The 14,353-nt window shown below is 34.4% G+C and overlaps 1 protein-coding gene across 7 annotated transcripts in view; it reads left to right on the top strand.

The window, feature by feature from the left end:
• Positions 1–14,353, top strand: part of dpysl2b (dihydropyrimidinase like 2b) — a 32,876-nt gene that overhangs the window by 12,317 nt on the left and 6,206 nt on the right. For all 7 annotated transcript variants that reach the window (XM_058788423.1, XM_058788426.1, XM_058788424.1 and 4 more), the window contains 12 exons: positions 1,498–1,586; positions 1,768–1,952; positions 5,595–5,759; positions 5,914–5,975; positions 7,360–7,440; positions 7,807–7,875; positions 7,966–8,086; positions 8,435–8,591; positions 9,833–9,974; positions 10,192–10,362; positions 13,042–13,221; positions 14,174–14,339. In XM_058788423.1, coding sequence (XP_058644406.1) covers positions 1,498–1,586; positions 1,768–1,952; positions 5,595–5,759; positions 5,914–5,975; positions 7,360–7,440; positions 7,807–7,875; positions 7,966–8,086; positions 8,435–8,591; positions 9,833–9,974; positions 10,192–10,362; positions 13,042–13,221; positions 14,174–14,339 — 1,588 coding nt within the window. The remainder of the gene's footprint in view (positions 1–1,497; positions 1,587–1,767; positions 1,953–5,594; positions 5,760–5,913; positions 5,976–7,359; positions 7,441–7,806; positions 7,876–7,965; positions 8,087–8,434; positions 8,592–9,832; positions 9,975–10,191; positions 10,363–13,041; positions 13,222–14,173; positions 14,340–14,353) is intronic.

Here is a 14,353-nt window from a genome sequence, read left to right as displayed (position 1 = left end):
ATAAAAGATCAAAAGGATTAACAATGCAGATTAATTTTCACAGCCTTCTTTGATCATATTTACCAAGGGTGTCGATACTTTTGGCCATGACTGTATATATATATATATATATATATATATATATATATATATGTGTGTGTGTGTGTGTGTGTGTGTGTGTATATATTACTTTTTGTAGTAATAATAAATAAATACGTAAAGCAAATATATAAAAAAATAATAGAATAAAATATATTTTATTTTGTAAAGAAATCAATAAACATTTATTTACAATAAAACTATTACATATATTTAGTAAATAAGTACACAAGTAAATAAGTAACAATTAATTCTTGTTCACTTCTTTGTACTGTCTCATATTTTTCATTCACTGAAATGTGATTGCTTTCCTGCCTTCAATGACTTACTGTAGTGCAAACCAGTACAATTGGGGTAGGGGTTGTAAAGGAGCATTTCATTGGTAGGACCTATTGAACAAGTACATCCCCTTCACAGAATGAGTCAGTGTTTTTAATCAGAACAAGACTTGAGAATGAACTGGGATGTCTTGTTTTTGAATGAATTAAACAATTAATACATTGAAAATGAGTATACACATGTAGTTTGTTCAGTTCAGCATGCGAGTCAGTCTTGTTCACAACAAGGATATAATTATTACACAATTATTTAATAAACCTTAGTATATTTGTTAAAGGTGACGTCATGAAAATCTGACTTTTTCCGTGTTTAAGTGCTATAATTGGGTCCCTGGTGCATCTACCAACCTATAAAATGTGAAAAAAAACAGAATTTATTATAATATTTTTTTGGTAATCATTTCTCTGCACACTTGTGAAAAAAATTAGCTGCTCCGATTTCGCTCCTCCTGTGACATAGAAAGGGGATCTTATTATAATATTACCGTTTCTTAATCTGCACGTTTCCACCCACAGCGCCACCATTGTGTTTTCGTAAGCGACAATGCTGTAACAGTTCTAACGCCATGGCGAAAGTTTGAGCAAAGCATGAGAGACAAGAGAGATGTGGATTTATTGATTTATTTACAGTATATTACTCAGAATGAATCAGTGAATGAATCAGTATGAATAACTTTGATGAACAGCTTTGAAAGATTTGAGTAACTGAGATGTAACAAAATCCCCTTCACTAATAAAGTGCACATTATACTAGAAATAGCAATCAGATCAAATTGTAAGGGTGAATCATTGTCTTCCAGGTTCAGCTGAGCACATTGTAGTGCAGTGACAGATAAATGTTCCATGGTGAACATGTGTTTATAATTGTAAAGACCACAGAATTCACTTATGCCGTTTATAAAGAATGTGGGTGACGCTATACTGCTGCTTTATATGCTCTGATTTAGTGGCTCCTGGATAAATTTGTATTTCAATTGAGTCTATATTTACGTTTAGTCTATATTTAATGTCCCAAGGTGAACAGACAATTTGCACTTGTACTGCAATAGGATACTAAAGTGACTTTTATCTGTTGTTGCAGAGTGACCGTCTCTTGATTAAAGGGGCGAAGATTGTGAACGATGATCAGTCATTCTGTGCCGACATCTATATCGAAGATGGCCTGATCAAGTGAGTGTAAAATATATTAGATGAACTGTTCCTTTAGTAGTCTGAGGTTATAAGGTTAATGTGTGCATAATATGCCCTTATATCATATAACACATGAAGAAATAATGAAATAGCCCTTGAAATTAAATTAAGATTGCTCAGATTGTATGACTCATATTGCTTTTTCATATCTCACTCACAGGCAGATTGGGGAGAATCTGATAGTGCCCGGCGGGGTGAAAACCATCGATGCTCATGGCCGTATGGTGATGCCGGGTGGCATTGATGTGCACACGCGCTTCCAGATGCCTGACAGGGGCATGACTGCTGCCGATGACTTCTATCAAGGCACCCGAGCTGCGCTAGCTGGAGGAACCACCATGATCAGTATGTGTCCAACTGTGCTTAATTGGATAAGTTTACAGAAGAAACTGAGCCAGGACTAGTTTGTGTCCTGTACAATACCATAGCAACACCCTAGCAACCACCAACAATGCCCTAGCAACACTCCAGTGATGCTCTAGCAACCAGCCACAACACCATAGCAACCACTTAGTAAAGCCCTGGCAACCACCCACAACACCATAGCAACCACTAGCAATACCCTGGCAACTGAGCATAACACCTGGGCAAACACATAGTATTTTGTTAAAGCTGCAGTCCGTAACTTTTTTAATTTACAAAATTATTATAATAAGCGAGTACATCATGAATCCATTTTCCAAACTGTGTTTTTGGCTTATCCTGAATCACTATGTTACACCTATAATAAGTTTTATATTTGGACTATTTCAGACTGTGGTTTTATATTTGGACTATTTACTGTGCTGATTCGTCATAGACATAAACAGAGAGAAGTAGCTCCGGCTACAATGTTCATCGCAAGACGCGCACAGTTCTGTTTATTAACCGCTAGAGCATCAAAAGTTACGGACTGCAGCTTTAAACCATACTCAGAACAGCTTAGAAACTGCTAATATCTGTGGACCAGAAATTCATAGACTTCAAAGAATCATATGCCAGTAAACAATGCCCTAGAAACCACCCACAATGCCATATCAACCCCAAAAATTCCATAGAAACCACCTACCAAATGCTATTGCAGTGACCTACAACATATAGCAACCATCTAATGATCTCCTAGTAACACCCTTAGTACACAGCAATGCCTGATCAACCACCCACAACACCATATCAACAATCTAGTAATGCCCTGGAAGTCACTAATAGTGCTATAGCAACCACCAAGCAATGTTCTAGCAACCACCCTCAATACGATAGTGACACCCTAGCAACCACCCACCCACATGCCATAGCAACACCCCAGCAATGCTCTAGCTACCTCCCACGGATACCTAGTCTCCAACTACAACAACCAGCAATACCCTGGCAACCACCTTCAATTCTATAGCAACACTCTTGAAACCAATCATAATAGCAACCACTTAGCAATGCCCTGGCAACCACCCACAATGCCACATAGCAGCAACACCACGGCAACCACCTAGCAACTGCCAGCTATGCCATAGAAACCACCTAACATCACCCTGGCAACTACCCACAACCAATGTTCCCTCTAATCTGCGTGCGCACAGACATGCACTTCTTCCACCACGGCCGCGCAGAAGAAATAATGTGCCGCGCACACGCAAAAATTAGTTGGGAAAGCCATTTGATTGAATTCTAGTAAAAGTGAAAAAATTACAATGCTCAGGCAAACCATTATAGAGCTAATGTCGCTATAGAGTTAGAACTGTTTACAGGAAACAATTGTTTACAACTGTTTACAACACTGATTATAAATCAGCATATTAGAATGGTTTCTAAAGGATCATGTGACACTGAAGACAGGAGTAATGCTGCTGAAAATTCAGCTTTGCTTCACAGGAATACATTTATATTTTAAATATATTAAATTAGAAAACTTTTATTTTAAATTGCAATAATATTTCACAATATTATTTTGTGAAATAATATTCAGTATTTTTTATCAAATAGATACAGCCTTGATAAGCATATAAACTTCTTTTAAAAAACTTTTGAACGGCAGTGTATTATACTGTACAAAAAGTTTTCTCAGGTAACCTAAAATGTACATCATTTAGTTATATCAAGGGTCAAATCAAATGTAAATAGCAGATTAAAGTTAAAAGTTACACACTTTTTTGTGTGTGCGCTGTACAGGGTATAAATAATGTTTTTGCTCAGGTGGCCGAAATGTCCACCCAATAGAGAAAAGTTTTGCTCAGCAAGAAATAAAATTAGAGGGAACATTGCCCACAACACCCGACAAAGTGCATAGTAATGCTTAAATGATATTAAAAACACTTAGCAACCACTAATATAGAGGAACCAAAAAACCATGCCCTAGAAACCACTCACAGTGCCATAGTAGCCACCTAACGAATGCCATTGCATCTACCTACAACACAACAAATGTCTAATGACCAGCCACCAACAATAACATAGCAACCACCTACACCACCATAGTAACCACCTATCAGTAATCTTGCAACCACCCACAACACTGTAGCAACTACTTAGCAACACCCTGGCAACCACCCACAATGTCACATAGCAGCTACACCAAGGCAACTTCCCACAATACCATAGCAACCACCTGGAAACAACCAACAATGCCCTAGTAACACCCTGGCAACTACCCACAACACCTGAACAAATGCATAGTAATGCTTAAACTACTCAAAACACTCAGCAACCGCTCGTATTTAGGAACCAGAATATTATAGAGATTTGGGCCAGTAAGCAATGCCCTAGCAACCACCCAAAATGCCATATCAACCACCTAGCAACACTCCAGTGACAATGGCAATTCCATAGCAACCATTTAGCAATACCATATCAAGCACCACTCACAATTTCTCCTATTTGCTTGTGGTCTTAACACAGTTAAAGGGATAGTTCATCCAAAAATTTAAATTCTGTCATCATTTACTCACCCTCATTTTGTTCCAAACTTATATGAGTTTCTTTCTGAACACACAAAAAAATATATTTTGAAGAATGCTGGTAACCAAACAGTTTGCTAGTAGCCATTGATTTCGATGGTATTTTATTCCATAATTAGGGCCCTATGATTTCATAATGTAATGTTTGGATAAAAGCGTCTGCTAAATGACATATCATTTACCTCGTAAATGTAATGTACCACTACTACTAATAAAACTATTATTAAAACATTATTTTTAAAGGAATATTTACCAGAATTTATTTAGTAGAAAAATCTAAGTACACAACACAGTATTTCTGGGAAAAATAATTATTATTTAAAAAATAAATAAACAAAATCAGTTGATTAGAGATGCTTTCAATTAATATTTAATGAAGCCATTAAAATGGAATCCAGAAAATTAATAGAAAGCAGAATTTGGTATAAAATAAACTGAATTTGAGAAGAAGAAAAAAATTATATATATATTTCATAGGGCCTTAAAAATATTTTTTTCTTAAACTTTTAATAAATTGCTGTTTAATATTGTAAGTTTTATGATTTCCATTAATTAGACATGCTTTTTGATAAATAAAATTGAATTTAACCATTAAAATGGAGTCTAAAAAATAAAAAATGAAAAAAAATAAAAAATTTGGGAGAAAAAAAAACGGAATTTGGGAAAGAAAAAAAAAAACAGATTTCTAGGGCCCTGCATAATATGGATGTCAATGGCTACCAGCAACTGATTGGTTACCAATTTTCATTTTTAGGTGAACTATTCCTTTAAGCTATGATTAGAGCAGCTTTTCACGAACTATGCTACCTTACCTAGTGTTATGAAAGCAGTATTGTTTTGTTTATGATGCAGCCGTCATCAACAGTGTCTGACAGCAGTGCAGACAGGATGGAGACAGTGTGCTTAAAATAACACAAGACTTTTAACATCTCCATTGTCCTCATTTCAGAGCAGCATTATTAACTGATTTGATGTACTTATTAATCCGTAGGAGCTCTTTAAAATCTGTCTAACCACTGTGTGTGTGTGTGTGTGTGTGTGTGTGTGCGTGTGAAAACAGTTGATCATGTGGTTCCTGAACCCGGGACGAGTCTGATGTCGGCCTTCAATCAGTGGCGGGAATGGGCGGACGGCAAAGCGTGCTGTGACTATTCTCTTCACGTGGACATCACCGAATGGCACAAGGGTGTTCAAGAGGAGATGGAGGCGCTCGTCAAAGATCACGGTAAACCACTGTCAACATCTGTATCTGCTGTACAAGCCCAGCAGAGCTGGTGAATACTGCATCGCTCAGGAATTCTGCTGCTGCGCTGTTTCACTAATGTCTCACGGACTCCTTCATTGCCCTCTGTAATTTCATCCCCCGGCTTTGTGTGCAGGCGTTAACTCTTTCCTCGTCTACCTGGCTTACAAAGATGTTTTCCAGCTCACTGATTCCCAGGTATGTCTTCCTCCATGCATTCTACCTACTTACATGTATCTTACGATTAGTCTCATGAAACCTGTCAAAACCTGTCACCCAGGTCATATTTAACCACAAAATCAAAAGAGAAAAATAAAAATGATGAAAATTAAGCCTGTTCTTTGGAACAATAATGCAAAATATTTGAATGGTCCTAAAATATATTTGATATCTTTATATATTATTCTATATATTTAAATACAAATAAATATATTTTATAAATATTTACATTTTATATATTTATTTTATATATTTTTTGGTTACACTTTATTTTAAGGTGTCCTTGTTACAGTGTAATTATACATTTAAACACTGAGTAATATTAATTAACTACATGTACTGGTTAGGGTTAGAATTAGGGTTTGGCTTAGGGTTACTTGCATTGTGCATAATTAATTGTTATTATAATAGTAAGTCCATGTAACATGTTACAAGGACACCATAAAATAAAGTGTTACCTATGTATTTTTTATTTTATTTTGCAGTTTAATGCGACTTTGCCTGCCTATGCATATCATGGTATTACCATGGTTTTAGACATGCACCATGGTATTTTTAAGTACATTCATTCATCAACTCATTAATTCTTTCTTTCTTTTATTTATTTATTCATTTTATAAATTTTTATTTTATTTATGAGTTTGCAATTTAATGTGGAATTTATTTTCTGAAAAGGAATCCTGGCTTTGCATTTACAAAAAAAAAAAAAAAACATGTATGTATGTATTTATTCATTTATTTATTTTTAAACTGACACAAATACTTTGGTCTTTCAATGGTTTTGAGTTACAGTGGATTCATTCATTCATTCATTCATTTAGCCATTCATTTGGCCATTCATTTAGACATTTAATTTGGATTTTTTGGAAAACCTGACAACAAAAACTACCATAGTAGTACCATGGTTTTATATTTACCATATTGAAAGAGCTGTATTTTTGGAAGTATATTCCAGTATTGTACTCCAGTGTACCTAAAAAAAAATACCATGATTTTCCCCAGATAATAACTTAATTCATATCGGTCAAACATGGAACATTTGGCAGTCAAAATGTTTTTTAAAATGACAAAAAATTCTGCCATCTGTTACCATCACATTACCGTGGTACCACTTTAGGTGGCACGGTACCAGGTTTTTTGGGGGTTGGGTGTTTATGTAGTTATTGCTAATGACAATTGTGCCAAAAAACAAGAACAAGAAAAGTTAAGAGATCTAAACAGAGTGCCTTGGTAATTTATAAACATATGATGACTTGAATAGTGTGCCGGTGACTGTCACATCTGTTTTAAGCATGGTTTGTCATATTTGCCATTCCTTTCTGAGTGTCAGCGTTTGAGTGACTGCAGTTGTGTTTATGTGCAGATCTACGAAGTGTTCAGTGTCATCCGGGACCTCGGGGCCATCGCTCAGGTCCATGCTGAGAACGGAGACATCATAGCCGAGGTGAGATCTTCAGACAGGCTTCACCGTCCAGCACTGAGCTCCATTACTCAGAGTTACTATCAACAATAAACTGTTTGGAGATGTTAAATCAAAACATATGCTCCGCAACGAACGCTCAGACTTTATACTGGCAAGCAAAACCATAGCACATATTCCTACGTGAGGCTGATATAATTAATTGCAGATGACTTTTGGCTCACGGTTTTGTGTATTTATCATGATCAAGATAAGCAAACTCTTTGTGATGAAGACATTTTTAATATGTACAGTATATATTGAGACTATGACATCATTACTGAAAGATTCAGCGATCTCATGCTACTCTTATCATCCCATCCCACTCATTTTCTGTCTTTCTTTCAACAGGAGCAGCACAGGATTTTGGAGTTGGGTATCACTGGACCAGAGGGACATGTCCTCAGTCGTCCAGAGGAGGTGAATGGCAGGGAATTCTGGCAAAAGTTATCCATTTTCCCACATTTTCCCAAGAAAACGTGTGCTGACTTGGCTTTATTGATCATTTAGGTGGAGGCAGAGGCAGTGAACCGCTCTGTAACGGTGGCCAATCAGACCAACTGCCCTCTTTACATCACCAAAGTGATGAGTAAGAGTGCCGCTGATGTCATCGCCCAGGCCAGGAAGAAAGGTGAGCCCCAACTCTACTTTCAATATGGAGAGTCTTCAATGGATCCAAACCTAGTGGAAACATTTAAGGTTGAATTACTACCATGGAAGAACATTCTGAGGTGGTTTGATCTAATTCCATTAAAATGAGGTATTATTATTAAGCCTGGACGAGCAAGTCAGGTTTTATGAACTGGGATGCACTGCAGTCCTGCACAAAAATAAAAATAATACAGCATCTATGACTCAGCTGTTCTTGGCTAGACAGCAAAAAATGACATCATGGTGGTCGGGCTCCAGAATCAGGGCAAGGGAATTACAGTGAAATTATATATGCCTATTCCTAATTCGGTATCTTTGAACCATTTAGGCACCGTTGTGTACGGTGAGCCAATCACAGCGAGTCTTGGAACGGACGGCTCGCACTATTGGAGCAAGAACTGGGCCAAGGCCGCCGCCTACATCACGTCCCCACCCTTGAGTCCGGATCCCACCACACCGGACTATCTCAACTCACTGCTGTCATGGTAGTATGCTGTTTATTTGTAGTATGCATTACTGATTTGATTCGTTTCAGTGGTGGAGCCCTGTAATAAGTGTACCATAAGAAATTAAATTGGTTCATTTGTGGGGTATGAGAGTGGTTCAAAAAATTCCATATTACCTCAGACGACTTTAACGTTAGCTGAAGGGTTGACTTTAAGTTTAGGAGTTGACTTCAAGTCTGCAGTATGGTTTACTTTTACAGATGTGTTAAGTAAAGAGATAATAAAAATATTATTATTATTATATTCAGTTTATTATATTAATAAGTCTTATAGTATTTTATTACTAAATTAATTAATTACAAAATAATATTCCACATGAAGCAATAATTATAAAATTATTGTATTTTAGTATGTATATTTATTAGCAATATTAATTATAAAAATTCTTCTTATTATTAATTATAAAATTGAATACACAATATATATATTACAAAATAATATTCTTAGTGAAGAATTAATGATTAAATTATTAAATTATTGTTTTGTTTTTGTTTTTATTAGCAATATTACTATCATCATCATCACTTTATTATTGTTATTATTATTACATATGATATCTCTTATATACCTTGCATTTATTATATATAATATATAATATTTATATTATTAATTTTATAATATTAATAATTATCATAGTGTTTTATTACTAAATAAATTAACTACTAAATAATATTCAAAGTGAAGCAATAATGATAAAATTATTGTATTTTGTATGGATTTTATTAGCAATATTAATTATAACAATTATCAGTATTAATTGGCAATAATAATAATAATGATTTTATGTATAATTATTATATTATCATAATATTTTAGTATTTATTGTTATAAATTTAATGGTGCAAATAATTATGATACTAATAATAACAATATCCAGATATCCAATGAGATATCCAAAATATAATATTGAATCATTTTAATAAATACAAATAATAATAATAATTATTATTATTATTATTATTATGTATTATCATTGTTATCATTGTTTACAGCAACAATATAACAACAATAATAATATCTGTGGCACTTTTTGGGCCAACAACAGTGTGAATTTAAAAAATGGGATTTTAGAACATTAGTTTGCTCTGAGATCATTTCATTTAAAGAGGACACAATTGTGAAAAGTGTTTGCTGAGTGGATCAATATAAATGTTTGTAGAATAGACTCAATTGTTTGGTCCTAACTTGAAATTTGTCTCCTCACCCACTTCCTGCTCCAGTGGGGATCTGCAGGTAACAGGAAGCGCTCACTGCACCTTTAACACCGCCCAGAGAGCTGTGGGTAAAGACGACTTCACCCTCATCCCTGAAGGAACCAACGGCACTGAAGAAAGGATGTCCATCATCTGGGACAAATGTGTGGTGAGGCAGAAATACTAGTCTGCAAAAAATGAGGGGAGACATTTAATCATAAGCTGCCACAGCGCAGCATCTACACTTCCTTCAGTCATATAAACAAAATCAGTCAGTGATCATGTGAGTCTAAATAGTCCCAGCCGAACAGACAAGCACACTCAAGTGAACACAAACACAACCGAGACAAGCTGTCATCTCTCCCTGTGGTCCCACTCATTCGTAGGTAACTGGAAAAATGGACGAAAATCAGTTTGTGGCCGTCACCAGCACCAATGCCGCTAAGATCTTCAACTTGTACCCGCGCAAGGGCCGCATCGCCGTGGGCTCAGACGCCGATCTGGTTCTGTGGGACCCTGATGTCACGAAGATCATCTCAGCGAAGAGCCACAATCTGGTGAGTTAGATTGCAGGATTCATTGGTGTTTATGTGATTTACGTCCCTCAGTGTAGTTTACCATTGAGGAAAGCTGTGTTCTCGTGAAGGTGGTTTGCAGTCCTGACCAGAGAACTCTGGTTGTTCTGACCGAATGTTGGGTGTGGGTTATCTTACTCATGCGAGTGATGTCATTCTCAGCACTTCTGGGTAATTGATGTCTCCCGCCTGCTTCGGAGGCGTAACAGTGCACACAACACACAACCATGAGGATCTTTTTTTTAATGTCTTCTATTTGTGCTTGTGAGATTACAACACACTGGCTTTTGAGAGTTGTGTTCTTTTGTTCTTTGTTAATCTAAAGATTAGTTTAGAAGCAAAAGTGTGTTAGATAAATATTAGGTAACACTTTATAATAACTGCACACTATTAATCATTAGTTAAGCATTAGTAAATAGTCAATTCATCCTTTATAAAGCACTGTTCCAACATTAATAGGCTATTAGTAAGCAGTTTATAAATACAGCTAAAAATGTTTTGTTCTTGAGCATATCTATAATGTTTAATAATTGTATTTTCATACTTTATTAATGATCAATTTATCCTTTCTAAATGATTACGTTATTTAAAACCAGTTATTTAGGAGTTGTCAGTGGTTCATAAGATCATTTAGAAAGTGTTAGGAAATGATTAATAAACTATTTATATGCACATTTAGGTAACACTTTACAATAAGGTTCATTAGTTAACATTAGTTAACAACATTAGTAAATATGAACTAAGAATGAACAATACTTCTACAACATTTATTAATCTTAGTTAATGTTAATTTCAGCATTTACTAATGCATTATTAAAATCACAAGTTGTGTTTGTTAACATTAGTTAATGCACTGTGAACTAACATGAACTAACAATGAACAACTATATTTTCATTAACTAACATTAACAAAGAATAATAAATAGTGTAATAAATGCATTGTTCATTGTTGGTTCATGTTAGTTAATACATTAACTAATGTTAATAAATGACACCTTATTGTAAAGTGTTACCCACATTTATAATTCTTATTATTTAGACACGTGATAATAGTTGCTCAGTGTGTTAATAATTGCTTTATTAACACACATTCCTGCTGTAATTCATGATTAAGTCAGGTAGTTATAAAACATTTAGTAGTTGCCAGCCATCTATTTTTGTGAGCTCATCTAAAGTCAGGACTATTATACCTTATAAAGCATTTACAAAGGAGAGTTAAAGGCTCATTTATCTTCCAAACAGAAAAGTTAAACAAACACAACACAGAGGGTTACAGAACACAGAAATATTTTTTCAAGATGCATAAAAATGAAACTGTATAACTGTACACTTGATAAAAAATGAAAAATAAACCTCTGCAATTTCAGAGAAAAATGAAATCAAATAAAAATTCAAGTGTACAGTTGTGTTTGTTTATTTTTTTCTGTTAGGAAGATAACTGAGTCTTTAAATCTCCTTTGTAATAGATATGCTTATAAATCAAGAACAAGGCATTTATAGCTGTATTTATAAACTGCTTGCTAATGACTATTAATGTTGGGACAATGCTTTATAAAGGATGAACTAACTATTTACTAATGCTTACGTAATGATTCATAGCGTGCAGTTATTATAAAGTGTTACCACATATTGGATGCATTAAATGGATCAAAAGTGGAATGCAGTAAATATTTTTACATTGTTACAAAAGAATGTATCACAGTGTCCATTAAAATATTCAACAACAACAGCAACAAAAAACAATTCTTTCAACACTGATAATAATAAATGTTTCTTGAGCAGAAAATCAGCATATTAGAATGATTTCTGAAGGATCATGTGACACTGAAGACTGGAGTAATGATGCTGAAAATTTAGCTTTGCATCACAGGAATAAGTTACATTTTAAAATATTTTGAATTTGAAAATAGTTATTTTAAATTGCAATAATATTTCACAATATACTTTTTTACTGTATTTTTTATCAAATCAATGCAGCCTTGGTGAGCGTAAGAAACATCTCCGTCTTAATATTTACACAATTCTGCTTCTCAAGTAAATTTATATTGTTTATTTTGTTTTTAAAATAGTTTTAAAAATGTCTAGAACATTTTCCTGGGAAACAAAACAAAAGTCCTGATTAAGGAAACAGTTTTCTTTTTTTTCTTTTTTTATTCAGAACTGTGGTGTAGGTGTGTTAGCATGTGTGTGTTGATTATCAGACTCGCTGAATAAGCTCATGCTGTTTTTAGGTCTTGTGGGATGAACTGTATTGCTTTTAGCCAAGCGCCAGTAGCATTTAGAAGGGTGGTCACACTTTTGCCAGCACACACACACCCTGTAAACTTCAATATACTTCCTCCCTCATTCACTCCCTCTCATTTCCAACATTCCTTGTTTTCTTTGCACTGTATTTCTAAACTGGTCTGGGTTCTGACAACTTGTCTTTGACAGATTGTTTAAATAGCTGTCTGAAAGGATCAATAATGATTTCCGACATAGAACATCACTTCCATTTCCACTGGAACATCATGCTTCAGTATGTGGAAGGGATTTGGATTGTTTATGCAATGATTTCTTGCTTCATAAGCTTCGGAAGCTTCTAAAATGGTAGATGTTGGAAATGTTTGTAAATCAGCAGAAGGTTCTTGTTCTGTGATGTTGTTGCTTCTTGTTTTCCAGGCAGTGGAGTATAACATCTTCGAGGGCACTGAGGTGCGTGGGGCGCCTCTGGTGGTCATCAGCCAGGGAAAGATCGTGCTGGAGGATGGGAATCTCCACACCACTGAGGGATCCGGCCGCTACGTGACCCGCAAACCTTTCCCTGACTATGTCTACAAGAGGATAAAGGCTCGCAGCAGGGTGAGTTATGCATTCAACTTCCTTTATTTTATCAGCTTTTCTAATTTGAAATTTATGGATAAACAATTGATTAGTGACCATATTGTGTTATTGATTATTATTACTAGTATTATTATCAGATGTTTTGGAATATTACAATATAATTTTTATAGAATGCTAGTATTATTATTTTTTTTATATATATACACACACACACGCACACATTACATTTTCTGCTTCTATTAGTTTATTGTTGTCTTTTAGATTTTTAAATATATTTTCTATTTTATAGATTTTTTGTTGCTGTCGAATATTACTTTTATTTTTGTTTATTATTAATACTCATATATATATATATATATATATACACACACACACACATTACTTTTATTTTTGTTTATTATTATTATTATGAGTATTGCTGTATATTTTTGTTTTCCTGTATTTAAATGTTATATGCATGCATTTCATATTACATTTTTGTTTTCGTTAATATAAATATCAATTAATGCCTATCATGTTTTTCATTATTTTGTTGTTGTTGTTGTTGTTATTATTATTATTATTATTGTTAATGTTATTATTATTTTCTGATTTTTGAATATTATAATTTGTTTTAAAATAGAATGTTATTATTTTATTATATATTATTTTCATATTTTTGTTTTATAGCGTGCTGACAATAAAATTTTATATATATATATATATATATATATATATATATATATCATTGTTTTTATTGTTGGTTTTATAGGAGACTGATTTTAAAATGAATAAATAAATAGATTACCCATTTATTCTGTAAATATACTTATTCATAAATTAAAATGTCATGCCTATTAATATAAATGTAAATTCATTTCTATTAAATATTTTTCTTCATTAATGTTTAACTGTTTGTAGTTTTCTAAATGTTTGAGGTTATCAGATTAGCTGTGTTTTATTAACATTATCATGCACTGTTGTTTTGTAGCTTGCTGAACTGAGGGGCGTCCCACGGGGTCTCTACGACGGGCCGGTCTGTGAAGTTTCAGTGACGCCCAAAGCTGTGACCCCTGCTTCCTCTGCCAAAACCTCTCCTGCCAAGCAGCCCTCTCAACCGGTCCGCAACCTGCACCAGTCCGGCTTCAGCCTCTCCGGTGAGTACTTTACA

The sequence above is a fragment of the Onychostoma macrolepis genome, chromosome 10 (assembly GCF_012432095.1).
Source record: "Onychostoma macrolepis isolate SWU-2019 chromosome 10, ASM1243209v1, whole genome shotgun sequence".
NCBI classification, from domain to species: Eukaryota; Metazoa; Chordata; class Actinopteri; order Cypriniformes; family Cyprinidae; genus Onychostoma; species Onychostoma macrolepis.
This window is presented reverse-complemented; position numbering and strand designations above follow the sequence as displayed.